Source organism: Scylla paramamosain, chromosome 20, assembly GCF_035594125.1.
Source record: "Scylla paramamosain isolate STU-SP2022 chromosome 20, ASM3559412v1, whole genome shotgun sequence".
NCBI classification, from domain to species: Eukaryota; Metazoa; Arthropoda; class Malacostraca; order Decapoda; family Portunidae; genus Scylla; species Scylla paramamosain.
The window spans coordinates 21,943,995-21,971,494 of NC_087170.1; the positions used below are offsets into that span (position 1 = coordinate 21,943,995).

Consider the following 27,500-nt stretch of genomic DNA (forward strand, 5'->3'; position numbering starts at 1 on the left):
TGTGCAAGTGAGTTGATTGTGTGGACAGGTGGTGTGCAGACGCCATAGTAAAGAAGAGGCAAAGTATGTAGCGGTGAAAACAAACGTGATATGATAGGTATGCGAAGGTAACTGAAGAAGAGGTAAGAACAAAAAAATGGATAGATGAGTTCAAGGTGAAAGGCGCTGGTTACTGGCAGGTAAGAGTAGGTGTCCTGGCCAGGTAGGAAGGTGCATCGCAAATTGTAAAGAAAAAGGGTTATAATTTTTACTTTACTTTATCAAATGGAGGCGACCGGAGATGTCACATACTCAAAATCGTGGGATATAACTGCAAATGTAAACACACACACACACACACACACACACACACACACACGAGAAAAGATAATCTCGAACACTGTATATATTACTAAGAAAAGTAAACACACACACACACACACACACACACACACACACACACACACACACACACACACACACACACACACAGCTGCCCTCGTTTAAAGAAGAGCACGGATAGCCACAACAACTGGGGGTGAAAAGATGAGTTTTTGCTGTGATAACGAGAGGTGAGCTTGTTGCTGTAAGGGACGAGACTCGGATATTGAGATCACAAGACTGGCGGGAAAATGGAATCGCAAACACTACTGATTAAGGTACCAAAGAAGTTAATAGTTATAACAGTGAAAGAAAAAATAGTAAACAGCTGAGATGCCCAAATTGCTTGCAACCTAAAAGAATAAAAAAATAGACAGTGTAATAGATTACTTACCCATTACATTATGAAAGTTACAGTAATGAGAACGATAAGGGGGGAAAAAGAAGAGGTAGAAATTATTTGTTTACAACCCAGAGGAATATGACAAATGCAATAAAAAGTAACAAGAAAGAGAGAAAAAGAAAAAAAAAACAAGCTTACCAACTACAAAATACAATAACGACACTTAAAGAAAAGAAAAAATCGGCAAAAAAAAAAACATTACGTAAAAAAAAAGACCCAAGAAAATGAAAGATACAGTAAAACAGTTTAGTAAAGTTATAGAAGAGAATGGCACAAAGTTAACAAAGAGTCTCCTTGTAGTATAAAGTCCCGGGGAACAAAAGAGTAGTTACCACCACCGCAAACTGAAGTAAGAAATTGGCACAGAGGAATGCCCACGAGGGATCAGATAACACACAAGACGAGAGTAGGAAGACTTACTACAGGCAATACGAGGAGGACGAGGAGGAGGAGGAAGAGGAGAAGGAGGACATAGTATAGAAGGATAAAAATACACGAAGATTGAGTAACAACAGTGAAGGGGAAGCAGAGAACAAGACAGACAGATAAAGAAGGGGAAGAGGAGCAGGGTGAAAAATAGACAGAACAAGGATTAGTAATTGAAGGAAGAGGTGAACGACGAAGGGAGACGAGGAGGGAAGAAAAGTGTAGAGTAACTGAAAGGGATAGGAGGAAGAAGAATAATAGACAAAGGAAATCATTGATAAACTGAAGAGAAGACGATAGAGAGAGAGAGAGAGAGAGAGAGAGAGAGAGAGAGAGAGAGAGAGAGAGAGAGAGAGAGAGAGAGAGAGAGAGAGAGAGAGAGGTTCATCTAATACCCATGAAGACAGCGGCAGCTTCTGATGAGTGACGTAGTGGTGGTGGTGGTGGTGGTGATGGTGAGTGAAGGGGAAGAGTTTGAGTTGTAAGATAAGAAAATTGTCTTTGCTATGTCCATTTTTCTCCTCCTCCTCCTCCTGCTCCTCCTCCTCCTCCTCCTGCTAGTTGTTTGTGTTAGTGATAATGGTGGGATTCTCTCTCTCTCTCTCTCTCTCTCTCTCTCTCTCTCTCTCTCTCTCTCTCTCTCTCTCTCTCTCTCTCTCTCTCTCTCTCTCATTCGTTCGTCTTATCATTTCTCTTTTGTTTTGATAGTTCCTTCCTTCCTTCCTTCCTTCCTTCCTTCTTTCACACACACACACACACACACACACACACACACAGCATTCCCTTCATCCCACCCTCCTCCTCCTCTCTCTCTTCCTTCCCTTCCTTTCTGCGTCTTGCCCAGCGGGAGGAAGCTGCCCCCTCCCTTCACCCCCGCAGGTCCTGGGGTAACGCAGGGCCGGCGGAGGCTTGGCAGGGAGTGGCAGCCTACGTGCCTACCTGGCCTGCCCCTTGGCTTTACCTGTCGGGCAGTAAGCCTGCTCGTCGCCTCGTCCCGCTTCCCCGCCTCTCTCTCTCTCTCTCTCTCTCTCTATCTGCGAGTCTCATTTTTTCTCTATTTCTCTTATTTCTTGTCTTCTATCATCTTTTTCTTTCCTATTTCCTTTCTTTCTCTTTTATCTCTTCTTTTCTCGTATTTTCTCTCCTCTCCTTGCATCTCATCTGTATCGCTTCTCTCCTCGCATCTCCTCTTCTCTCCTCTCCCGTCCTCCTTCCCTCTCCCTCTCCCTCCCTCCCCCTGCGTCATTATTCAGGTGTGTTATGGTCCTGTGCCTGCCTACCTACCTGTACCTGGCTTGCCTCACCTGGTTTTGTGTCAGGCGTGAGTGTTTTGGTCTTGTAACGCTGCTTGGCTACACATATACCTGTCTGGCTGCTTGTCCCTCCCTGTATTGTGCACCTGTGTTAGTTACCTTGTACTTACCTGTGTGTGTGTGTGTGTGTGTGTGTGTGTGTGTGTGTGTGTGTGTGTGTGTGTGTGTGTGTTCGTGTTTGTGTTCGGTGTGCATGTCTGTAAATCCTTCACTTTGCCTTAATAGTACATACGTAGCACTCTCTCTCTCTCTCTCTCTCTCTCTCTCTCTCTCTCTCTCTCTCTCTCTCTCTCTCTCTCTCTCTCTCTCTCTCTTGTCTCTGTCTTATCTCTGTCTCTTCTTATCTGAATGTTTGCCTCTTGCTCTTCACCTGTCCTTGCTTGGCTTGCCTGTCTTGTGGTGGCTCGCTTTAGTGTGTGTGTGTGTGTGTGTGTGTGTGTGTGTGTGTGTGTGTGTGTGTGTGTCTATCATGGGCTGGCTTTCATGTCCTTGTGTGTGTGTGTGTGTGTGTGTGTGTGTGTGTGTGTGTGTGTGTGTGTGTGTGTGTGTGTGTGTGTGCGCGCGCCTCGTCAATATTCACCTGTTTGTCTGGTTGTCTCTCTGATGACTGACCGACTGACTGACTGACTGACTGACTGATCGATCGACTGACTCGTAAACTGATATTCGAGATGTATTTGACTGATTGACTTAATTACTACTACTACTACTACTACTATAAGAGGTATATTGGAAAGATTCTTCAACAGTAATAAGTAGTGAAAGGAACTGAACACACACACACACACACACCGTCTCTTCACCTACACAAACCAATTTACCTTAACCCTCACCCACGCCCACCTTGAACCCCCCTTACGTGTGAAACGGCGAGACAGAGAGAGAGAGAGAGAGAGAGAGAGAGAGAGAGAGAGAGAGAGAGAGAGAGAGAGAGAGCATACAATACACAACAAAGCCGTTTCTTGTTATCTGTAATTAATTGTTCGGTGCTTTGTGTGTGTGTGTGTGTGTGTGTGTGTGTGTGTGTGTGTGTGTGTGTGTGTGTGTGTGTGTGCCAGTGAACCTGCAGGAGTCTGGGAAATGACGTCATAATCTCGTTTTCTTTCTTACATCATTATTTTCTGTTGTAGGTAAAAAAAAATGTTTGTCCCAGAGAGAGAGAGAGAGAGAGAGAGAGAGAGAGAGAGAGAGAGAGAGAGAGAGAGAGAGAGAGAGAGTGTTAGTGCGGGAGGTTATGATGTGTTAGGGATTTTTCAGGAAGCGGAGGAGGGGGAGGAGGAGGAGGGGGAGGAGGAGGAGGAGGGGGAGGAGGAGGAGGGAGACTATGTATAAGGGAAATTCTTTTGCTTGTTTTCGTCACGTCTTTCCTGTTTCTCTCTCTCTCTCTCTCTCTCTCTCTCTCTCTCTCTCTCTCTCTCTCTCTCTCTCTCTCTCTCTCTCTCTCTCTCTCTCTCCTTAGTTCTTCCTCATTCTCCTCTTCATTGTTTCCTTTTCCTCCATCTGTTATCATCTTCCTTCGCATTCTTCCTTTTTACTATGACCTGTATTCCTCCTCCTCCTCCTCCTCCTCCTCCTCCTCCTCCTCCTCCTTTCTCCTGACCTCTCACCTCTCTTGTCTTCATTGCTTCCCTCCTTTCTCTCTCCCTCTCCCTTTCCTTTGTCCCTCCAGTCCTCCCTCTCTGCCTCTCATCTGCTCCTCCCTCTTCCCTCTCTTCCTCCTCTTCGTTTCTGCACACCTCTTCTCTCCTCTCCTCTCCTCCGTACCTCCATCTCTGCCCTCCTCCTCCTCCCTTCTCTCCCTCCTCCCTTTTCACCTCCTTGATCCCTTCCTCTCATCCATACCTCACTCTCTTCCTCTCCCTCTCCCTCTCCCCTTCTCCCCCTCTTTACCCCCTCCCTTTCCCTCCCTCCTCTTCCTCCTCCTCCTCCCCCCACCTTACCCCTCATCACTTTCCCTCCCTCCATTTCATGTCCCTCACCCCCTCCCCTCTCTCCCCATCACTCGGAAAGCTCATTCATCCTACCTCTTCTACCCCTTTCCTCCCCCTTCTCCCCATTTTCTCTCCATTCTCCTCCTCTGCTTCCCATTCTTTCCTCCCTTTCTTTCTCTCCCTTTGCGAATTACCAGCTTTTGTTTTTTTTAGGGAGGTTTAGAGAAAAGTAAAGAGAGAGAGAGAGAGAGAGAGAGAGAGAGAGAGAGAGAGAGAGAGAGAGAGAGAGAGAGAGAGAGAGAGTAGTTTGTTTCTCTAAGGTAATTCAGATTTTCGTACCTTTGAAATTGTTATAGTAATCTTAATTTGCCTTTTTGTTTTATTTATTTATTTATTTATTTTGTCTATTTCTAATCTTGCTCATATTACTGTGGCTTTTTTTTTATTTATTTTTTTTTATTCCTCCGTTTTCTTTCATGTATGCTCTTTACTGTCTACCTTCTTCTTTGTCGTCTTCCTCCTCCTCTTCCTCCTCCTCTTCCTCTTCTTTTTCTTCTTCGTCTTCTTTGTTTTGATTCTCCATCTTTATCTCATTCATTTTACCGTGTCTTCTAATCTTTCTCGCCTTCATTTTGCTTCCTCTTTACCATCTATCTTCTTCCCTCTTTGTCTTCTTCTTCTTTCTCTTCGTCCTCCTCCTCCTCCTCCTCCTCCTTTCTCCTCCTTGTTTTGATTCTCGTCATCTTTCTAATATTCATTCATTTTACTATTATTTTTCTTTCATGTGAACTCTTTACTGTCTATCTCCCTCCTCCTCCTCCTCCTCCTCCTCCTCCTCCTCCTCCTCCTCCTCCTCCTCGTACAAATCGAAAAACTTCTTGGCTCATCAGTTTTCTTTTATTTTACGTCTCACTTGACAAAAGATTGCACTGACTTTACTTGAGAGGCCGGAACACACACACACACGAGCACTGACCCTTCGTGACCTTCTGCGTGACCTTGTTTACCTGTGTAGTGATTAAGAGAGGAACAGGTGTACGTACTTTGTGTGGCCTTGACAACCGCTACCGCTCTACGGGACTTGTCAACGGTAAGGGTGTGTGTGTGTGTGTGTGTGTGTGTGTGTGTGTGTGTGTGTGTGTGTGTGATGGAGGGGATACAGGTGTAGAAGTGAGGTGTAAGCATTAATTGTGTGTGTGTGTGTGTGTGTGTGTGTGTAGCTCTGGTCACACACACACACACACACACACACACACACACACACACACACACACACACACACAGAGGGAGATAGAGAGAGATAGATAGAGAGAAAAACGTTGCTTGTCTTCCTGTTCTCAAATAGCCACTTACAGAGAGAGAGAGAGAGAGAGAGAGAGAGAGAGAGAGAGAGAGAGAGAGAGAGAGAGAGAGAGAGAGAGAGAGGGAGGGAGAGAGAGAGAGAGAGAGAGGGAACACAATACAGAGAGGCAGGCAGACAGATATCCAGTTAGGCAGACGTGCGCACACCCACACACACACACACACACACACACACACACACACACACACACACACACACAGACTTAAAGAAGGAGTAAGAGAAAGATTAAAATAAACTGATATACAAACACGAACAGAGAAACAGACACAGACAGACAGACAGACAGACAGACAGGTAGACAGACAGACAGGTAGACAGACAGACAGACAGACAGACAGACAGACAGACAGGTTTGTAGAGAAAGCAAGTGAAAGGCAGGCAGGCAGATAAGTGGAGCAAGAGGTGACTATCCAGATGAGAAATATAAAAGAAAGTAAGAAAGTTTGCATACACACACACACACACACACACACACACACACACACACACACACACACACACACACACACACACACACACAATAATGAAGAGTAGCGTAGCTTTCAGTTTTATTATTATCCATTATTGTGTCTGGATAGGGGAAGGTTAGGAACTGGAGGGAAGAGAGAGAGGGAGTGGGGAGTGGAGATGCAGCGGGAACAGTAGTGGATGAAGTGATGTGGAGTGTTTATCAGCAGACGAAGTGGAGTAATTTAGTGGAAATAGAGAGTGGATGCTGGTGAAGTGAGAGAGAGGATATAAATTAATATACTGGAAGAAGGTGTGATGGGATTTTATGGAAAGGAATGGACTGAGATGTGATGGGAGGGAATGGAGGGGGAGAGGAAAGGGTGGAATATAGTGTAGAAGAATGATACTTAGAGATGTGGGAGGGAATGGAATGGTAGAGGGGAGATAGATATGCATTGGGAGAGGGGATGTGGGAGGGAATGAAGTAAGGGGCACTACAATATTAAAGAACTGGTGGGATGTGTGATAGGGTAATGGAATGGGATGCTGAAGTGGCGTGGATGAGTGGAGTGGGGCAGTGAAGTGGCCTGAAGTGGAAGGAGAGTGGAAGGCATGCGAGAAGACGAATTATGCACCTGGTTTTCATTGCCACCTGCAAATTAGTCACTGGCAAACCTTTCCCCCTCACTAACCCCGCGTGTGTGTGTGTGTGTGTGTGTGTGTGTGTGTGTGTGGGGAGCTCCAGGTGGCGGGTTGCACAATTACGTGACTCACCTGTCGACCTGAATAATTAGCAGGAAGAGAGTATTGGTTACCTGTTGTTATATCACCTGTATTACCTTACCCTTGTTTACTCTGAGAACCTGCATAACTTTATATATTATTTCCTACCTTACAAGTACTTTAACATAACAATATTCTTTAAGTAACAGTAGTAACGTTTCTCCATCTATTTCCCCTCTATTTATTAACACCCAATTAAGTTCCATCCCTTTAAAACTTCTATATGTTATTATCATCATTATTATACCCTATACATTCCTTTATTTTCTCGTCTACTTTACTTTTATCATATGTATCTTTTCCTCTCTTATATCTGCCCTTTCTGCTCGTCAGCGCTGGGAAGGAAGAGAGGGAGGGAGAGACAAAGGTGAGAGGTGAGTGGAGATTGAGAGGGAATGAGATACTCTGTAGGTTAGGTTAGGTTAGGTTATTAGGGACAGGACAGTGGAGAAGGAGGAGGAAGAGGAGGAGGATTGATCTAGGGGTATTAAGGAGACGCAGCGAAAGGAGAGACAGACAGACAGACAGACAGAGAGAGAGAGAGAGGTTATGTAGGAAAGTGAAGGCAGAAGGAATAGGTGAGGGTGTATTAGTATGAGGGAGAGGAGGGGGAGGAAGAGAGAGAGGGGAGTGTGAGGTAAGGTGGGGGAGGAGAGTGAGGTACGGAGGAGTGTTGTGGTAGTGGACTCTTGATATTTAAAGGTCCCCCGTTTTAACATCTTCACCTTTATAAAAGATTGAGAGAGAGAGAGAGAGAGAGAGAGAGAGAGAGAGAGAGAGAGAGAGAGAGAGAGAGCGTTCGATTTTACCTGGTAGGACAAACAGGAAGGCAGTCATATCTGTAGGAAGATATAAACACACACACACACACACACACACACACACACACACACACACACACACACACACACACACACACACACACACACACACACACACACACTTCTTTCTTAACAGTTTTATTATCACGTACACAAAAATAATTACCTGACATTTTTCCTCGATTTATTTGCGTGTCAGGTGTGTTTTGTTCACCTCACCTGTGTAGCGGAAGACGCAACCTCTGCCAGGTAACAATTGGCGGTTAGCTTTGCGTGGTATTGTACGTACGTATGTAGTGGTTATTGTTATTGTTATTCTTGTGACTGTGATAGCTTTTGTTTTGGTGTTAATGCTGCGAGTCATCATCATCATCATCATCATCATCATCATCATCTTGTTCTTGTTCTTCGTCTTTCTGTTGCTACTACTACTACTACTACTACTACTACTACTACTACTACTACTACTACTACTACTACTACTACTACTACTACTACTACTACTACCACACCCACAAACAAATTATCCAGCGCGTGACATCTGACCGGAAGGAACGTGGCGAAAGGGTTGGGGAGGGAGGGTCACCGTGAAGCATTCTGGGTAATGTCAAGGCCCCCGTGACGAAATGCTCTCCTGTACCCTGATTGGCTGGCTGTTTGGTGACGTAGAGATACCCTGTCTTTGTGAATGGCTGATTAGGTTATGAGGTGTTTGTATCTTGGCTTTGATTGGCTGAGAATTGTGTTGTGTTTGCTGATTGGTGGATTTGATTTGTGTATATTTTTTTGTTTGTTTTTTACGTTAATATTTGATTTTTTTTGGGGGGGGTGTCAAATAAATACTGTTTTATTTATTTATTTAGTTTTATTTATTTATTTATTGGTTTATTTCTGTATTAATTGGTGGATGATATTTTCGTTCCGGAGTGGATGCGTGGATGAATGGATGGCTTCGCTGCATTGGGTGAGTCAGGTGTTTTTTAGGGCGGGTGTTCCAGGTAATTGGCTCATCAGGGGGTAATTGAGTCGTCTGGCCCCAAGATTAAAGTGAGTTATTGCCCTCCTGCTGGTGTGCTGGCCGCTCTGAAGATTTTGTTATTGCTTCTCATGTATTACTCCTCCTCCTCCTCCTCCTCCTCCTCCTCCTCCTCCTGCTGCTACTATTACAGGGACTACCACTTGTAATTCTGATGGCTTCTTGCAGCTTCCCTCATTTTTTTGTGTTCTTATGTACTACTACTACTACTACTACTACTACTACTACTACTACTACTACTACTACTTCTACTACTACTACTACTACTACTACTACTACTACTACTACTACTTTCCTTTTCACCATTTTCCTTTCCATATAAATTTCACTTTTAATTTACATCACTTCATTTATTCTCATTTATTCTCTTCACACTTCTCTTATTCCCCATCTTCGTTAATTGTCTCATCGTTCCCTCTCTCTCTTCTTTCTTCTTTCTTCTTTTCTCTCAATTCTCCCCATCTTTCTTATAATCTCTTCCTTCTCTCTTTTTCTCTCTTTCACTCTTCTCCTCTTCCTCGCCACTCTCTCCCTTTCGTTTGCTTTCTTCCCTCCCATCTCCGTCTCTCTCCGCTTCCTCTTTCTTCCTTTCATTGTTCCCATCTCCCTCTCCCTTCCTCTCTCTCTATCATCATCATCATCATCATCATCATCATCATCATCATCATCATCATCATCATCATCATCATCATCACCACCCCCTCTCTCTCTCTCTCTCTGTCGCTATATCACTCTCACCATCTCTTTCTTTTGTATTTTAGTATCGGCTGAGACTCTCACCCTCCCCTCTCACTTCCTCCTCCTCCTCCTCCTCCTCCTCCTCCTCCTCCTCCTCCTCCTCCTCCTCCTCCTCCTCCTCCTCCTCCTCCTCCTCCTCCTCCTCCATGCCTCTATTGCTTCCTCTTATCCTTTCCTCCTCTTCTCCCTTTCTCCCTCTGCCTGTCCCCTTTTTAACTCCTTCACAGTCCTCTCCTCTTTCTCCCTCCTCTTCCTCCTTCCTCGCTTTCTTCTCTGTCTTTCTCTCTTTATCTCTCTCTCTCCCTTCTTGCCACCCTAACTAATATCTGCAATTATTGAAGTTAATATAGATTTAGAGTACTGTTATATTCTCTCTCTCTCTCTCTCTCTCTCTCTCTCTCTCTCTCTCTCTCTCTCACGACTAATGCGTTATAGCAGACAAGTAAAAGTGCGTGTGCGTCTGTATGTGTGTAAGTGCACGCGCGCCTTCAGACACGTCCAGCAGTGCGTCTCGTGTCTGTGTGTGTGTGTGTATGTGTGTGTGTGTGTGTGTGTGTGTGTGTGTGTGTGTGTGTGTGTGTGTGTGTGTGTGTGTGTGCGTTGCCAGGTGGTGGAAAGTGAGGCACGGAAGCGAAACGTACACACTGAGGAGTTCCGCCCTCACGCACGCCCGCACGTACGCCCTTCCTTGGTGTGATGGTGGTGGTGGTGATGGTGGTGATGGTGGCAGTATTAGTGGTGTTACATGTAGTAGTAGTAGTAGTAGTAACAACTGTATTGGTAGCAGTAGTAATGACCAATCCTCCTCCTCCTCCTCCTCCTCCTCCTCCTCCTCCTCCTCCTCCTCCTCCTCCTCCTCCTCCTCCTCCCTCCACCACCACCACCACCACCATTATCTATATCAACAATACATTTAATTAATCCATTTGAAATATATATCTGTTTAATCTTTACCAGCGCCATTAACAGCCAGTGATAATCTGACGAGAGAGAGAGAGAGAGAGAGAGAGAGAGAGAGAGAGAGAGAGAGAGAGAGAGAGAGAGAGAGAGAGTACTGTATATATAATTGATAAAATGTAAGGGAGAGTTAGGGATAAAAGGTGATCCATTAGAGAGAGAGAGAGAGAGAGAGAGAGAGAGAGAGAGAGAGAGAGAGAGAGAGAGAGAGAGAGAGAGAGAGAGAGAGAGAGGGGGGGGACGGTAGGGATTTGATAGATAGTTTATGTAATTGGGGAGAGAAGAGAGGGGAGAAGAGGGGAAAGGATAGACTTTATATTGGTGGAGGAAGGTAGGCAGGATAGAGAGAGAGAGAGAGAGAGAGAGAGAGAGAGAGAGAGAGAGAGAGAGAGAGAGAGAGAGAGAGAGAGAGATTATATGATGGGAAGAGGAAGGGCAGGGAAGGGGAAAGGGGATTATTACAGGGTGAAGGAAGAGGGGAAGATTAGATTTATGATGGGAAGGAAGGGGACAGGCAGGTGGGGGCAGGTGGGGGCAGGTGTAGTGTACCTTTGTGAGCATTTTGAGGTGAGTTAATGAGAGAGAGAGAGAGAGAGAGAGAGAGAGAGAGAGAGAGAGAGAGAGAGAGAGAGAGAGAGAGAGAGAGAGCATCATCTCCTTAAGAAGAAGAAGAATGAGGTGTTTATAGCAGAGGTGAAGGACAGGATGTGGCGCCTGCAGGTATGCGAGGGTGGAGGTGTGGGAAGAGGCGAGACAGAGGCGCCCTTGTTCCTCCTTCCTGCTGGTGAAGTGGTGCCGTGGGTGATGGTTGCTGGGTGAGGGCGGCAATGCTTAGGCGCTGGTGCTGGAATGAAATGTATGGGTGAAAAGTACCCATTTCTTCCTCTCCTTTCCTTGTTTCCTTAGAGTGAAGGGTCGGCGCCATGCACGTGTCTCCTCCAGCTGTTTATGTCCCTTGCATTTTCCTCTGTGACTCATTCTTTTTAGTTGTATCGTGATTTCAACCTTCCATCTTGCTGTGTCTTCCCCTCGATCTTCTTCCCTCAGCTGGTTTTCTTAAGGCTTCTATAATCGGTGACTCGTCTTTTCTTGCTACGTGACTTAAGGAAAGATACAGATTGCTTCGTGTTAATTTTCATATCACTGCCCGTTGAGAGATTGGCTTTTTTTTTTTTTTTTTTTTTTCCATTTCCTAGGTGAGTCTTACTTGTTTAATTTCGTTTTTCTCATCTTTCTTTCTTTTTTTTTTTTTTTTTTCTCAAGGGCCAGTCCTCCTTCCAAGTCTGGGTGCTCCTTCCAACTCTCGTTTCATTTTTGTAACTCCCAGCTGTTCAGTGTTCCAACTTTGACGGTTTTCTTTTTTCCGACTCTTCCTCCTCTCCAGCGGTCTTACTGTCCTTCTCTCTCTCTCTCTCTCTCTCTCTCTCTCTCTCTCTCTCTCTCTCTCTCTCTCTCTCTCTCTCTCTCTCTCTCTCTCTCTCTCTCTCTTTTCCGTGTTGGGTTTTCTTCGTTCTCCATTGCTTTCTTTAAAACTTTGGTGCGATTTACCTTCTTGGAAAAATACTGAGGTCTTTTCTGACGATTTCACTGTTGCATTCAATATTCTTTTTGCCATCTCTTCAGTTCGAGTTTGCTTTGTGTCCTCTACCTCTTTCCTGACTCTTGAAATGTCTCCTTTTTTATTATTATTATTATTATTATTTTCCTGTTCCATTTCATATTCTTTCAGCTCTCCTTTCGTTCATGTTTGCTTAATATTCTCAATCTCTTCTGACTCGAGCTGTTTACGAGAGAAGAATGTAAGGAAAGAAAAGAAAGAGAAAGATAAGAGAAACTCCTCATATTCCTGTGTCTTCTCTATTTGTCTGCCAGGGAATGTGATTTAACGACATGACGTGGGAGGGGAACGTGAGTATCGATACAAACCACATTGTGTTAGGGGAATATAGGCAGTTATGAGGAGGGAAACAGATCACGTGCCACTAAATGATCAGTTAATGCAATGAATGGGACACAAACACTTCAAATTTGTGGGCAGTTGAGATTATGTGATAAGATAATATAAAAAAAACAAAAAAAAAAAAAACAGGTACGTGAATATAGGACATGGAAGGGAAGGGGTGATAATCAATAATAATAATGCGGATGATTGTTGGTGTCTGGATAGATAGATAGATACCTTAATTAAAAAAAAAGAAAGAAAGGAGGAAGAAGAAAAATAATGAAGAAAAGATATGAAAGCGTAAATTGTAGATGCAAAAAAAAAAAAAAAAAATACACAGATGATCATTAATAATAGACCTAGAAACTAAAAAAATTACTAATAAACATCGATACTAAAAGAAAAAGAAAGAAAAAATAGGTATTAAAACTAATTACTAAAAAATAACAACAAATGATAATAAAGAAAGAAGAAGAAAAACACAACCACACAATATGAAATGTAAAACAACAACAACAACAACAAACACTACAGAAATAGGCAGGAGATTAAGACGTAATGACAAATATAAATAGGTGACACACAGGTAGACAGACGGAGAGGCGCTGGGAGGAGTGAGCGAGTCAGGTGAAGGGCGCACACCTGTGAGGCCCGTGGTGATCAGGTGTGGGGCGGGGATCAAAGAGTCTCACATGTCCCCTCCCCCCTCACACCTTTGTTTTTATACAGAGAGAGAGAGAGAGAGAGAGAGAGAGAGAGAGAGAGAGAGAGAGAGAGAGAGAGAGAGAGAGAGAGAGAGATGCTTAGATAGATAGTTGATGGAAAGATGATAAGCAAACAGGTAAATAGTTATCACACACACACACACACACACACACACACACACACACACACACACACACACACACACACACACACACACACACACACACACACACACACACACACACACACAGGTATACATTGAAATATAGACAAACAAGCTAACAGTTTATCAGACTAACAAGCAAACACATGGATTCACAAACATATAGATAAATGGACAGACAAACTTTAAACCTGATCAGTTTGAAAACGTATGTCAACACAAACACCGTCATAAAGGATAGATGTTTGTTTATTTTTTCTCATTTATCATTTTTTTTTCTCTCATTTGTTTTGATTTACCGGTATGAAATTAGTATTACCCATGTCAGTTTTTGTTTCCGCTTATTGCCTCGTTCATTCCGTTCCTTCACCTGTGTTGTGTTGACAGTGGGAAGATGAAATATGTAACCTGTTTCTCATTTTCTTTTCAGGTATAATCTGAAGTTGTGCAGTTTTGAGGGAGGACTGAGAGAGAGGAGAAAAAAAAAAAATAGGTAAGAGATGTAAATGTTGTGGTTTGTTTATAGGTCCCCAGTTCTTTCCCCAGTTCTTTTTATCAACAGGAGCACGAGAATTCCTGGCATAGTGAAGGGGAGTAAGGAAGGGGGAAGGGAGGGAGGGGAGGGAATGGGACAGAGGATGCACGTGTGAAGGGAACTCAAGGGGGAGAAGGGTACTGTAGGGGATGTAGGGGACCAGCTGGTTGCCGCGTGCCAATGGGAGAGGGGAGAGGGGAGAGGGGGACAATAAATGAGTCACTGATCCCACTTCCCTCTTCCCCTTCCCCTCTTCCCCTCTCCCCTCTCCCCCACTTCCCCTTACCCCCTAACAACTAAAATACTACATGTGTGACCTTCAAAGACAGACAGAGAGAGAGAGAGAGAGAGAGAGAGAGAGAGAGAGAGAGAGAGAGAGAGAGAGAGAGAGAGAGAGAGAGAGAGAGAGAGATGCTTAAAGACTCGAGGAAGGAACATGAATATGAAACCAAATAACTATGATAATTTATAGAAAGAAGGAGGAAATAGGATAAGAGGAGATAAAGATGAGAAGAAGAAAGAAGGGTAAGAAACAGCAGTAAATAAAAAAAAAAATAAGAGGAAGGAAGAGAAGAAAATAGGGAGAAGAAGAAGAAGAAGAAGAAGAAGGAGAACAAGAGTAACAAAAGATGATTAAGCTCTCTCTCTCTCTCTCTCTCTCTCTCTCTCTCTCTCTCTCTCTCTCTCTCTCTCTCTCTCTCTCTCTGGTATGTAACGAGGGAAGAGGACAAGAAAACGAGACCAAAGATTATTTTGAGGTCTTGCATGTCGGTAGCAATTGCCCTCTCTCTCTCTCTCTCTCTCTCTCTCTCTCTCTCTCTCTCTCTCTCTCTCTCTCTCTCTCTCTCTCTCTCTCTCTCTCTCCTAGGAAGATCGACGCTTTAAATACATATCGGAAGTTATCATTGTCTTATCTCTTATCATTCTCTCTCTCTCTCTCTCTCTCTCTCTCTCTCTCTCTCTCTCTCTCTCTCTCTCTCTCTCTCTCTCTCTCTCTCTCTCTCTCCAAGGTTTGGGGTGGTACAGGTGACTCATGTGTTTATAATGCGTTATTTTATTTGATTACTTTTGTTGTAATTATTATTATTGTTTTTTTTTGTCAAATATTGATCGAGTATTATCTCTCCCCATTGTCTGTTCTTTTGTATTATGCGGTGTTTGCCTGTTGTTGTTGTTGTTGTTGTTGTTGTTGTTGTTGTTGTTGTTGTGGTAGTAGTGGCGTTATTATTATCATTATTATTATTATTATTATTATTATTATTATTATTATTATTATTATTATTATTATTATTAGGAAATGCGACGTAGGTTAGACAGTCGGTCAGTCAGTCTGTCTGTCTGTCTGTCTGTCTGTCTGTCACAGAAAACTAGTGTTATTATCTTATCTCCACGCCCCTTGATAACACCTCCTCCTCCTCCTCCTCCTCCTCCTCCTCCTCCTCCTTCTCCTCCTCCTCCTCCTCCTCGCTACCCTCTTATTTACTCGTCTGTGCCCTCTTTCTCCTCATCTTCGTGTGTGTGTGTGTGTGTGTGTGTGTGTGTGTGTGTGTGTGTGTGTGTGGTACCGTGGGATAGTTCTTGCCAGCTCTGAGTGCCAAGAGTGCCAAGGAACGGGATATGGGCAGTCAGAATAGTAGTAGTAGTAGTAGTAGTAGTGGTGGTGGTGGTGGTGGTGGTGGTAGTAGAATTGTGCAGTCAATTTTTTTTCCCCTTTTTTTTTCCTGTGTTGGTTGAAGAGATTAAGGATGGAAATTTATGCTTTAGGGGGAAAGATAGGTTGGTTTCTCTCTCTCTCTCTCTCTCTCTCTCTCTCTCTCTCTCTCTCTCTCTCTCTCTCTCTCTCTCTCTCTCTCTCTCTCTCTCTCTCTCTCTCTCTCTCTGTTTATGTACATTTTATCTTTGTTTATGTATGTTATGTCTGTATTTTCTTGTTTATTATCTGCCTCTCTCTCTCTCTCTCTCTCTCTCTCTCTCTCTCTCTCTCTCTCTCTCTCTCTCTCTCTCTCTCTCTCTCTCTAATAGCTGGCAATTACAAACACTTAACAAAAAATGCCACCAAGAGAACGACGAAGGAGGAGGAGGAAGAGGAGGCGAAAGAAGAAGAAGAAGAAGAAGAAGAAGAAGAAGAAGAAGAAGAAGAGTGAATAAAATATGGAAGGATAGAGAAATCTAAAAGAGAATACAAGAAGCAGGGATGGGAGAGAGAGAGAGAGAGAGAGAGAGAGAGAGAGAGAGAGAGAGAGAGAGAGAGAGAGAGAGAGAGGGGGGGGGTCAACCAAATTCTTATTTATTGAAGAGGGGAAAGTAAAGGGAGAGAGAGAGAGAGAGAGAGAGAGAGAGAGAGAGAGAGAGAGAGAGAGAGAGAGAGAGAGAGAGAGAGAGAGAGACTGGGAGAGAAGTTGCAACGAGGGGAAGGAAAGGGTTAGAGAGAGAGAGAGAGAGAGAGAGAGAGAGAGAGAGAGAGAGAGAGAGAGAGAGAGAGAGAGAGAATAAAGGGAGGGTTTAGAAACGAAAAGAACAAAGACTGATAGAGAGAGAGAGAGAGAGAGAGAGAGAGAGAGAGAGAGAGAGAGAGAGAGAGAGAGAGAGAGAGAACAGCACATTATCGATCACTTCTCTTGCCTTCTGAAACACACACACACACACACACACACTGTAGCCACGTTGATATGTACCGCTCGACCCCGCCCCGCCTTTCCCTGCCCCGCCTTTCCCCTCACCCATTGTCTCTATGATAATTACTCACTGACATTGATGGTGGTGGTGGTGGTGGTGGTGACGACTGTGCATATGGTCACCACTGAATAGAAAAAAAGTGATGATAGTGGTGGTGATGGTGATTTTGATGGTGTTGATAGTGTATGGCAGGGGTCGGCAACCTATGGCACGCGTGCCAGACTTGGCACGCAGAGTGCTTGCCTATGGCACGCCACGTGATATGGAGCAAAAAAAAAAAAAAGTAAAGCAACGAAATAATGAGAGAGAGAGAGAGAGAGAGAGAGAGAGAGAGAGAGAGAGAGAGAGAGAGAGAGAGAGAGAGAATGTGTATTGTACATCCTTACAATTATGATTTAAATTTTCGTATGATTCTAAATAATTCTTTCTTTTGATATATTAAAATGATTAAATTAAAACGAAAATGTTTTGTACCCGCGATGAAGTGTACGTGAGCACAGCGAGATGTAGACGAGTATGAGACACGTTGGCCCCCGCCGCTGGTGACGCATCAGTCAAGCAGCGCTGCTATTTCAGTGACTATTTAGCTGCCCTGAGTGACGCTCTTGCTAGTTACTCTCACCATAGCTACTGCGAAAAAAGTCAAACTTGATGTCCGATCATTTCAGTCATCATGGACAAATGACTTTGGATTTATTCAACAGAATGATCGTGCTGTGTGTGCTCTCTGCTGCGAAAATGTCGTGTGCCGCACATCTAGTGTTAAAAGACACTTTGAAACAAAACACGAGAAGACTTTCAAGGACAGTGCAGACAAGACTGAAGCGATTAAGAAAGCAGTATCCCGCTATGAGAAACAAAGTAATGTGTTTAAGAATCTGAGTGCTAGCAAAATCAATGCAACTGAGGCCAGTTACAAACTAGCTCTGTGTATTGCCAAGCATGGAAAGCCTTTTACTGATGGAGATTTCATAAAAGCAGCTTTCCTAGAGTGCTCTGAGGTGCTTTTTGATGGCATATCAAACAAACACATGATCATCTCAAGGATAAAAGATATTCCTGCCTCAGCTAGGACCGTGGAGAGACGTATTTCTGAAATGGCTGCTAATGTAGGTGAGCAACAAACTGTTGCTTTAACAACTACACCTGTGTTCAGTGTGGCCCTGGATGAAAGCGTGGATATAAATGACATTCCCCGCCTGGCTGTTTTTGCCAGGTACAGTGACACAGAGATACACGAGGAGCTGTGCTGTCTTCAACCTATGTATGGCACTACCAAGGGGGAGGACATACTGAAGACATTCACTGACCATTTTGAGGAGAGAGGGGTTGACATAAGAAAGATTTTTGCAGTTACAACAGATGGTGCCCCTGCTATGGTAGGAAAAAACAAGGGTTTTACCAAGCTTGTTGAGGATAAAATTGGACACCCCATTTTGAAATTGCACTGCATAATTCATCAAGAAAATTTATGTGCCAAAATCTCGAACTCTGATCTCAACAAGGTGATGGCTACTGTAACAAAAGTAGTGAATTTTGTTGTTGCACACTCTTCTCTTACGCACAGGCAGTTTCAAGCTTTCCTTGAAGAGGTGGACAGTGCTTACAAAGATATACCCTTGCACAGCAGTGTTAGGTGGCTAAGCTGTGGGAAGGTATTGGAGAGATTTGTGGAATGCTTTGATGAAGTCAAGCTTTTCTTAACAGAAAAAGGCCAAGGCTACCCTGAGCTGGAGGACAGAGACTGGATTGTGAAACTTATGTTTCTCTCAGACATCACCAAACATCTAAATGACCTCAGTCTTCTCTTGCAAGGTGCAGGAAAAACAGTGATGGACTTGTATGATACTTGGAAGGCATTTGTTGCAAAGCTTGCAGTTTACTCATCAGATATTAAAAATGGTTCTTTCCGTTACTTCAAAAACTTGAAAAACTTATCTGCAACTCATCCTATCAACACTACTGATCTTCAGGTGTACATGCAAGAATTGAAATCTGAGTTCTCAATCAGATTTAAAGATTTCCAAAACATCGGCCCAGTGTTTTCCTTTTTAATCAGACCAGACACGTTTAGATACAGTGAGTTGGACGCATCTCTTTTTGAGTGGATGGAAACTGAGGAGTTGCAAATGCAGTTAATTGACTTTCAGGCATCATCATTGTGGTCAGCTAAATTTAAGGATCTTCGAGAAATATTGGAAACTAGTACGACTGATCATGCAGCCTCCATATTAAGTTCCTGGACATCACTGCCTGATAAATTCAGTTGCATGAAGAAAGTAGCTTTTGCATTGCTATCAGCATTTGGATCTACATATCAGTGCGAGCAGATATTTTCACACATGAAGCACATCCTCAATCCCCATCGCAGCAACCTTACAACGGATCATTCTGAGGGTTGTGTAAAGCTCAAGGTGTCCAGATATTCACCTGAAATTTCAACTTTGGCCAAAGGGAAGCAAGGGCAAGGATCGCATTAATAATGTGAGTACAATTTTAAAATAAAGAAGTATATTTTTAGTTACTAAGAATAATAAATGCTACAAAAAATGTCACATTTATGTTATGTATATGGAGAAAAATACATTTTACTTTAATTACAATGGTCACTACATACTCAGTCATAGTGTATAATTATGATTTTCATTTTCGTAGGCTACATATAGGGCTGAAAAAATAACATTTGGCACGCAAGGTAGTAAAAAAGTGGCATGAATTATAAACTGGCACACTATGTTCAAAAGGTTGCCGACCCCTGGTGTATGGTAACTGGATATGGTGATTATTTGTATATATGGTGTTGGTCATGGTGGTGGCGGTTGAGAATGGTGCTGGCCGTGTTGGTGGTGATGGTGATGATAGTTTTGGTGTTAGTGGTGGTGGCAGGCACTACACCGAAGAGCAGAAGGGTGTCATGTGATGGTGACAATGGTAGCAGTACTGGTGGTGGTGGTGGTGGTGGTGGTGGTGGTGGTGGTGGTTGCGTATTCAGGTTGCAGCGAAAAAAAAAGGGTTAAATTAAAATGAAAAAGTGAAAGAATGATTGATTATCTGTTGTTTTAGAGTTTTTAATTATCAAGTGTCATTGTTGTGATAATATGATGACTCTTCCTATTATCATTATTATTTTTATTATTATTATTATTGGAAAGCGCAGGTATTTTGAGAGAGAGAGAGAGAGAGAGAGAGAGAGAGAGAGAGAGAGAGAGAGAGAGAAGGCGATGGAATAAGAGTGCATTGTGTCCTCAAGGTCGAGAGAGAGAGAGAGAGAGAGAGAGAGAGAGAGAGAGAGAGAGAGAGAGAGAGAGAGAGAGAGAGAGAGAGCGAGACGGGGGGGCAGGCTTTTATAACCCAGCACGATTGTGTTTGTATTTTGACTTACACCTTGTTTGTGTGTGTGTGTGTGTGTGTGTGTGTGAGCGAGCCAGCTACGTCGCGTCTTTCTCAGCCTACGTAGTGTATGCTTCTGAAGTGGGGCGGGGGGCGTGGCACGAATGTTATGCTGTTAGGCGTCGCGAGGTGGCGTGGCGTGGGCGCTTAGCTTGTATTGAGGTCGTGTGTGCGTGTGTATGTGTGTGAGTGACCAACAAATGCGTGAGTCTGTTATTGAGAGAGAGAGAGAGAGAGAGAGAGAGAGAGAGAGAGAGAGAGAGAGAGAGAGAGAGAGAGAGAGAGAGAGAGAGAGAGAGAGACTTTCATTGGTTGGCTTCACTGCAGTTGGGATTAAGTCTGGGGTGTCACTGCCTTCTAATTGGTTTGGCTTAGTGGGGAGAAGAGAACTGAGGAGTGACTTAAAATGAGAACACTTAGAAATACCCTGAAACACTTGGAAATACCCTGAAACACTTGGAAATACCCTGAATAGTATGGGTAGAGGAACACTAAGAGGGGCTGAGGAAGGATGCTGGAGAGACACTGCAGCAGAAACTCAGGTGGTGGGGGAAGGAAGGGGGAGTGGGAAGGCAGTCACAAGAATCAAGGTCGGCACTGCAGGAGAGTTAGGTGAAGGTAAACATTCCTCTCAGTTTAAAGAGCTGGAGAGGGAAAGGGAACTGGGTGGTGGGTGGGGAGAGGAGGTACGGTAACTACATTTATATTTATGAGAGGGCAGATATATTTCTATTTCCCTATTGATTTCCTTATTACAGGGGCACAATTTGCAGTTTAAAGGGCTGGAGACTGGAAAGAAAACAGGGGAAGTCGAGATATAACCGCGTTTTTACAGACAAAACAGCAGATATATTTCAATTTTACTTATTTATTGAGTTACAGGGACGCCACTACAACTAAAGTCATGTAAAAGGTTAAATCCATAGAAAAATCAAAGGAACGGGTAAGAGGAATGAGGCTCACAGGTCGGAGGGTTTAACTGCATTTTTGGGGAAGGGAAGTGGAGGGAAGGGTTGGGGGGGGGACACATGCAGTCTAGACGAAGGAGAGGTAAGAACTGCAGGAGGCGGGGAATGCAGTCGTTCATGATTGGAGAGGCTGGTTGGCGGATTGGTTAGTTGTGTATAGTCTAGTTTAATTACGTTTGGTTTATGTTTTGTAGGTTATGTTAGGTGTAATTACTTTAGGTCAGTTTGGTTTCGCTAAGGCTCAGTTTCGGGTAGGTTAAGTTTTGTCTTGCTTTCTTTACGTTAGAGTTCGTTAGGTTTGAGTTACGTTTAGTTTGGGCAGGTCTGGTTAGTTTGGTTTCTTCTTTGTTAAGTTAAAGTCAACGTTATGTTATGTTACGTCAGATTTACCTTATGTTACATTAAATTACGTTAAGTTAGCTTAGGTGAGGATTCGTTTGTAGGGAGAATGGCCCAGACTGAATACAGAAAGAAGCAAGACTAGGATTGTGAGTGGGCGGAATATGCAGATGCGTGTAAGTATGTATGTGTATCTGTGTGTGTGTGTGGGTGTATGTTTGTGAAGTGGGGGAGGGGGAGCGAGGGATATCACTGCAGATGGTGGGCGGGGCATTGGGCGTGGCGGAGGTTGTGGGCGGGCGGGGCGTGGTGATGTGTGCCACTAGGATCGTTGTGCCAAGTCAGCCCAGCGAGGGAGGAACCAGCTGGATTAATGGAATGGAAGAAGAGGCGGCGAGGGAAGGGAAGGAAAAGGAAGGGGAGAAGACGAGTAAGAAGGAAATGGAGGATGAAGGAAAGGAAGGAGAGGAACCGATGAGGAGGAAGAGAGGATAGGGGAAGAAAGGATGAAGGGAGATGATAGGAAGAGAGGATAGATGGAGAAAGATGGGAGGGAAACGAATAAGGAGCAAATGGAGCGTGATCAGAAGGAGGAGATGGGAGAAGAAGAGGATAATACGGTAAAGGAGGAGGAGGAGGAGGAGGAAGAGAAGGAGAGGATGATACTGTGAAGTGGGAAGAAGAGGAGGGGAAGGAGGAGGAGGAAGAGGATGACGAAGAGGTAAAGAAGAAAAGATCTGAATGGAACCCTGAAAAAAAATAATAATAAATAGAAAATAAACGAAATTAAAGAAAGAACAAAATAGAAAACTGAAAATAAAATAGTGAAATAAAACGAAAATATGGAAGTAGAAGATTAAAGATAAACTTGGCAGTATTGGAAAAAGATTATGAATTACTATTTAAAGAGCAATGCATGACAGGTCATTAGAATAAAGAGAGGGAGGGAGATGGATGGGGGAGGATAAGAAAGAGGCGGAAAGAGGAAGGAGGAAGAGGGAGAGGAGGAGGGAGGGGCGGGAAGAAGGAGGTCAGACACGGAAAAGAAGGAAGGACATGGGGAAGGAAAAGAAGAGGAGGAGGAGGAGGAGGTAAAATAAATAAAGCAGAAAGTCTGAGAGAAAAGCAAGGAAAACGAAGATGATGCAGAGAGAGAGAGAGAGAGAGAGAGAGAGAGAGAGAGAGAGAGAGAGAGAGAGAGAGAGAGAGAGAGAGAGAGGAAGTCAACATCTGTACATAAGAGGAAAGTAATTAGAGGTTAGAACGGAAAGAGGAGGGAGAGAGAGAGAGAGAGAGAGAGAGAGAGAGAGAGAGAGAGAGAGAGAGAGAGAGAGAGAGAGAGAGAGAGAGAGAAGTGAACAATTGCACTAAAATTCTCTCTCTCTCTCTCTCTCTCTCTCTCTCTCTCTCTCTCTCTCTCTCTCTCTCTCTCTCTCTCTCTCTGCTGTGAATCATAGGGACATTTCCTGGCGGTTCGAATCCCTTCCTTTGCATAACTTCATCTGGGGCTCGATTTTCTAACCTAACCTAACCCTCCCTATCCTCCCCTTCCTCCCCACCATCTCCCCAAGTCTCCTCCCTTCCTTTCCCTGCTTCTCCCTCCCTTTCTTCCTTCTAAAACCTCCATTCTTAAAATTCTTCTTTTCTTTCTCTCTCTCCCTCTCTCATCCTTCGTAATCTTCCTATCTTCTCTTTCCTTCACTCTCTTTCTCTCCATCCTCTTCTTTCCCCTCTCTTCCCTTCCTCTCCTCCACACTAGATCCACCGCAGCATCCTTCCCTTCTCTCCTCCCCCTCTCCTTCTCTCCCTCTTTCTCTCCCGGATCTTGACTCCCTCCCGCCCTCCCCCCATAATGCAGTGTTCCTCTCTTCCTGCCCTAACGTCATGCAATGCTTCCTTTTCCCGTCCCCTTCCATGTATTGGTACACTTTTGTCTGTCTGTCTGTCTGTCTGTCTGTCTGTCTGTCTGTCTGTCTGTGTGTCTCTTTTTTTTGTCTTTCAATATGTCTATGGCTGTTTATCTATATCTCTGTCTATCTGCCTGTCTGCTTGTCTGTCTATCTGTCTGTCGTCTGTCTATCTCTATATCTATCTGTCTGTCTATCTGTCTATCTATTTATCTGTCTGTCTGTCTGTCTGTCTGTCTGTCTGTATCCCTCCCATCTCCACCCCACTTCAAAACCCGCCAAACCTCCCTTTTCTCCCTATTAGATGTATCCTCTCCCTCTTAAATATCCCCGCACCCTCTCATCTCACCCTTAACCCTTAACCCCTTAAATCCCCCTTCTCTCTCTTTAAATCCCTAGAAACATCCCTAAATCCTTTCTTCTCGTCCCTTAAATCCTCTTTTCCCTTTTGTACCCCCACTGCAGTCTCTCTCTCTCTCTCTCTCTCTCTCTCTCTCTCTCTCTCTCTCTCTCTCTCTCTCTCTCTCTCTCTCTCTCTCTCTTTCTTTCTTTCTCTCTCTCTCTCTCTCTCTCTCTCTCTCTCTCTCTCTCTCTCTCTCTCTCTCTCTCTCTCTCTCTCTCTCTCTCTCTCTCTCTCTCTCTCTCTCTCCATTCAGACACGTCTCTAATGCTCATGGTCTCTAAATTTCATTATTCGCTCTTTAAATGTTCCTTATATGTTCTTTTTACCTGTAATTACCTGTTTTATATTCTAGTTTGTATTTGTTGTATTTTCTTGTTTCTTTTCTTGTCAGTCAATTAGTCGGTCAGTCAGTCAGTCAGTCAGTCAGTCAGTCAGTCAGTCAGTCAGTTTTCATATTCCTTATTGTTTCTCATTCTTTATTTTTTTGTTATTTTTTCTTATCTTTTCTCATCCATTTTCAATTTTTTTTTCTCTCAAGTATCAAGTTTTCATCTTATCCATCTCTTTTCATCCATTTTTTATTTATTTTTTTCTATATCTCTTTCTCTCAAGTATCTTCTTCACATTCCTTTCTTCCTCTTATCCTTCACCTCTCATCCTCTCCTTTAAAGTGTCTCCTCTTCCTTCTCTCTCTCTCTCCTCTCTCCTCTCCTCTCTCGTTCTTTCACCTCTCATCTCCTCTCTCTATTCCTCATTTCATCCCTCTCCCATTTCTTTATCTCATCTTATCTCCTCTATCCATTTCTCCTTATTCCTCCTTTCTCTCACACATCCTCCGCGTTCTCTCATCCTATCTTCCCTTAAGTGTCTCCTTCAGTATCCTCTCCTTCAATGCTCCCCTCCCTTCCATCCCCACCTGCCTCTTCCAGTCCCCCTCGCGTCCCAGGTGGTGGTGGTGGTGGTGGTGGTGGTGGTGGTGGCGGCCCTTTAACTCTCAAGGTGATGCAGCTCCGGTTTGGACACTTGGAAGGGGGGTGATGGGGGGTTGTGGGAGGTGGGGGGTGCGTGCGTGACTGGCATGGCTTGTTCCTTGTTGTTGTTGTTATTGGTAGTGGTGGTGGTGGTGGTGGTGGTGTTAAGTTACGTTATCTGAAGGTATTTTGAAGATTTATGTATGTATGTATGTTTGTTTGTGAATTTCGTTTCGTTGTTTAGTATCGTTTTAATTTTGATTTTATTCTTGCTTATGTGCACTGTTGATGTTGCGAGGTTCCGAGAAAATGACAGAGAGGAGGAGGAGGAGGAGGAGGAGGAGGAGGAGGAGGAGGAGGAGGAGGAGGAGGAGGAGATGTTGGTCTTATTTGAGCGAAGAAATTAATCTGATTCGAATTCTGTTTGGCTTTGTAAACTATTAAAAATGTTGCCCTTTGTTTATTCATTTATTTTGCCTTTTGCTCTAAATATTTTTTACCTTACTTAATCTTGTTCTTGTTCTTCATGTTCTTGTTCTTATTTTTCTTCTTTTCTTGTTCTTCTACCTCTTTTCTTTTTCTTTTTTCTTCTTCATCTTTGTAATAATAGTAACAACAACAACAACAACAACAACACAAGACGAACCATATACATCCAAGCAAACATACCACTTAATATACTTCATACTTCAGTACCGTATTATTTTATGTAATTTTCTTTATCACTAAATATTTTTTTTTCCTGTGCGTGGCTTTGTTCGTGCGGTGGCGTGGATGCAGGCGGGGGCGGGAGCAAGAAGGAGGTTTATGGGTGAATCCTGTTAGCCGTGTTGTGTGGGCTTCAGGGGGCGGCGGCGACGAGAGAGAGAGAGAGAGAGAGAGAGAGAGAGAGAGAGAGAGAGAGAGAGAGAGAGAGAGAGAGAGAGAGAGAGAGACCAAAAAAGGTTATGTACTGGAATGAAAGTGAGAGAGACAGGCAGAGAGATGAGAAGTTAACCTGCTAGAGAGAGAGAGAGAGAGAGAGAGAGAGAGAGAGAGAGAGAGAGAGAGAGAGAGAGAGAGAGAGCGCCCCACCAGTTAACACTCACAAAGTGGTCACGTTCTATTGATAGGCGGCAGTACCAGGTCTTGTTTTCATCCTGTAATGCACCTTGGAAGGGAGTGTTGACGTGTTGATGTGCCTGGCCACCTTGTTTACACCTGTCCGTTCCGTCCCCGGCACGCACACACACACACACACACACACACACACACACACACACACACACACACACACACACACACACACACACACACACACACACACACACACACACACACACACACACACACACACACACACACACACACACACACACATACATACAGGAAGGGACGCTGCTTTGAAGGGACCCGCTAACACCCACGGTTCTTTGCCTCACCCTCCTTTCCTGTTTTTTTTTTTTCTTTTTTTCCTTTTCTTTCTCGTGCTGACTTTTTTTTTCTTTTTTTTTGTTCGTTTGATATTTTTTTTTCGTCTTGTCTAACTTGCTTCGTGTTTAGTTTTTATTTTATTTTGTATTATTTATTTATTTTTTTTTGTATCGAGTTAAATTGTGAACTTGTGTCTCTTTCTTTTCTTCCTTCCTTCCTTCTTTCTTTCTTTCTTTCTTCTCTTCTCTTCTCTTCTCTTCTCTTCTCTTCTCTTCTCTTACTTCCTTTTAACCTTTCTTTATCTGTCCCTTCTCTTTTAACGTCTTCCTTCATTCCTTCCTTTTTATGTTCCCTTTTTCACTCTGCACTCCTCCTCCTCTTATTTTCTTTTTCTTTTTTTCTCTGACTGGCATTTCTTTACCCTCATTCTTAACTTTTCTTCATTTTTCCTCCTGCTTCCCTCCTTTACCAATATTTTTCGTACCCTCCCTCCCTTCCCTCCTCTTTCTCCCTTCCTTCCTTCCCTCCTCCCCTCGCGTGGGCGTGGGCGTGACTCAAGGATCCCCTCATGTGACCTGCCCTCACTTCAGACCAGAGCACACACACACACACACACACACACACACACACACACACACACACACACACACACACACACACACACACACACACACACACACACACACACACACACACACATCTACACTCTCCCTTCTTTATTCTTGCTTCTCCCTTCTTCTTCTTCATTCTTCGTCTCCCTTCCCCTCCTCTTCCTCGTTCACCTCATTCATCCTTTTACCTTCGTCTTCTTTTCCTTCTTTCTCTTCCTCTTTTCTCTTTTTCTTTAATTCTTTCCTTTTTCTCTTCTGTTCTCTCTCCTTTTCTTCCTTGCCTTCCCCTTGTCTTCTTTTCTTCCTACTTTCATCATATGTATCCTTCCTTCCTTCCTTCCTTCCTTCCTTCCTTCCTTCCTTCCTTCCTTCCTTCCTTCCTTCCTTCCTTCCTTCCTTCACCTCTCACTCTCTCCAAACCCTTAGCACATTCCCCTTTTGCTCTTTACTCTCTTACACCATCGTTCCCTCCTCCTCCTCCTCCTCTTCCTCCTCCTCCTCCTCCTCCTCCTCCTCCTCCCTGTTTCCTTCCTTTCTCTTTCTTTTATTCCCCTCCCATCCCCTCCTCCCTCCCACAGTCTTTCCCTTCCAGTCCCTTGTGGCCTCTTCCTCCTCCTCCTCCTCCTCCACACCATTAGGTCAGCCAGGGGTGGGGGGATGGGGGTGAAATGTCAAGGCTATGTGGTGTGGGTGTGCCTGGCTCTTTGTGTCACCCCGCCTCTCTCTCTCTCTCTCTCTCTCTCTCTCTCTCTCTCTCTCTCTCTCTCTCTCTCTCTCTCTCTCTCTCTCTCTCTCTCTCTCTCTCTCTCGGAGCGTGACACGGCAATAAAATGGATTCCTACCGGTGCTAATTGACAGAGAGAGAGAGAGAGAGAGAGAGAGAGAGAGAGAGAGAG

The 27,500-nt window shown here is 43.9% G+C and overlaps 2 protein-coding genes across 6 annotated transcripts in view; both read left to right on the top strand.

Annotated features, from left to right (window-relative positions):
- The window catches only part of LOC135110649 (protein kinase C and casein kinase substrate in neurons protein 2-like), a 158,933-nt gene that overhangs the window by 2,276 nt on the left and 129,157 nt on the right, over window positions 1-27,500 (top strand). For all 5 annotated transcript variants that reach the window (XM_064023191.1, XM_064023189.1, XM_064023194.1 and 2 more), the window contains exon 2: window positions 13,822-13,884. The gene's annotated coding sequence lies outside the window, so the exon portion shown is untranslated. The remainder of the gene's footprint in view (window positions 1-13,821; window positions 13,885-27,500) is intronic.
- LOC135110138 (protein FAM200C-like) overlaps window positions 12,472-27,500 on the top strand; it is a 57,023-nt gene continuing 41,994 nt past the window's right edge. The window contains exons 1-2 of the mRNA XM_064022094.1: window positions 12,472-12,489; window positions 17,307-19,066. Coding sequence (XP_063878164.1) covers window positions 12,472-12,489; window positions 17,307-19,066 — 1,778 coding nt within the window. The remainder of the gene's footprint in view (window positions 12,490-17,306; window positions 19,067-27,500) is intronic.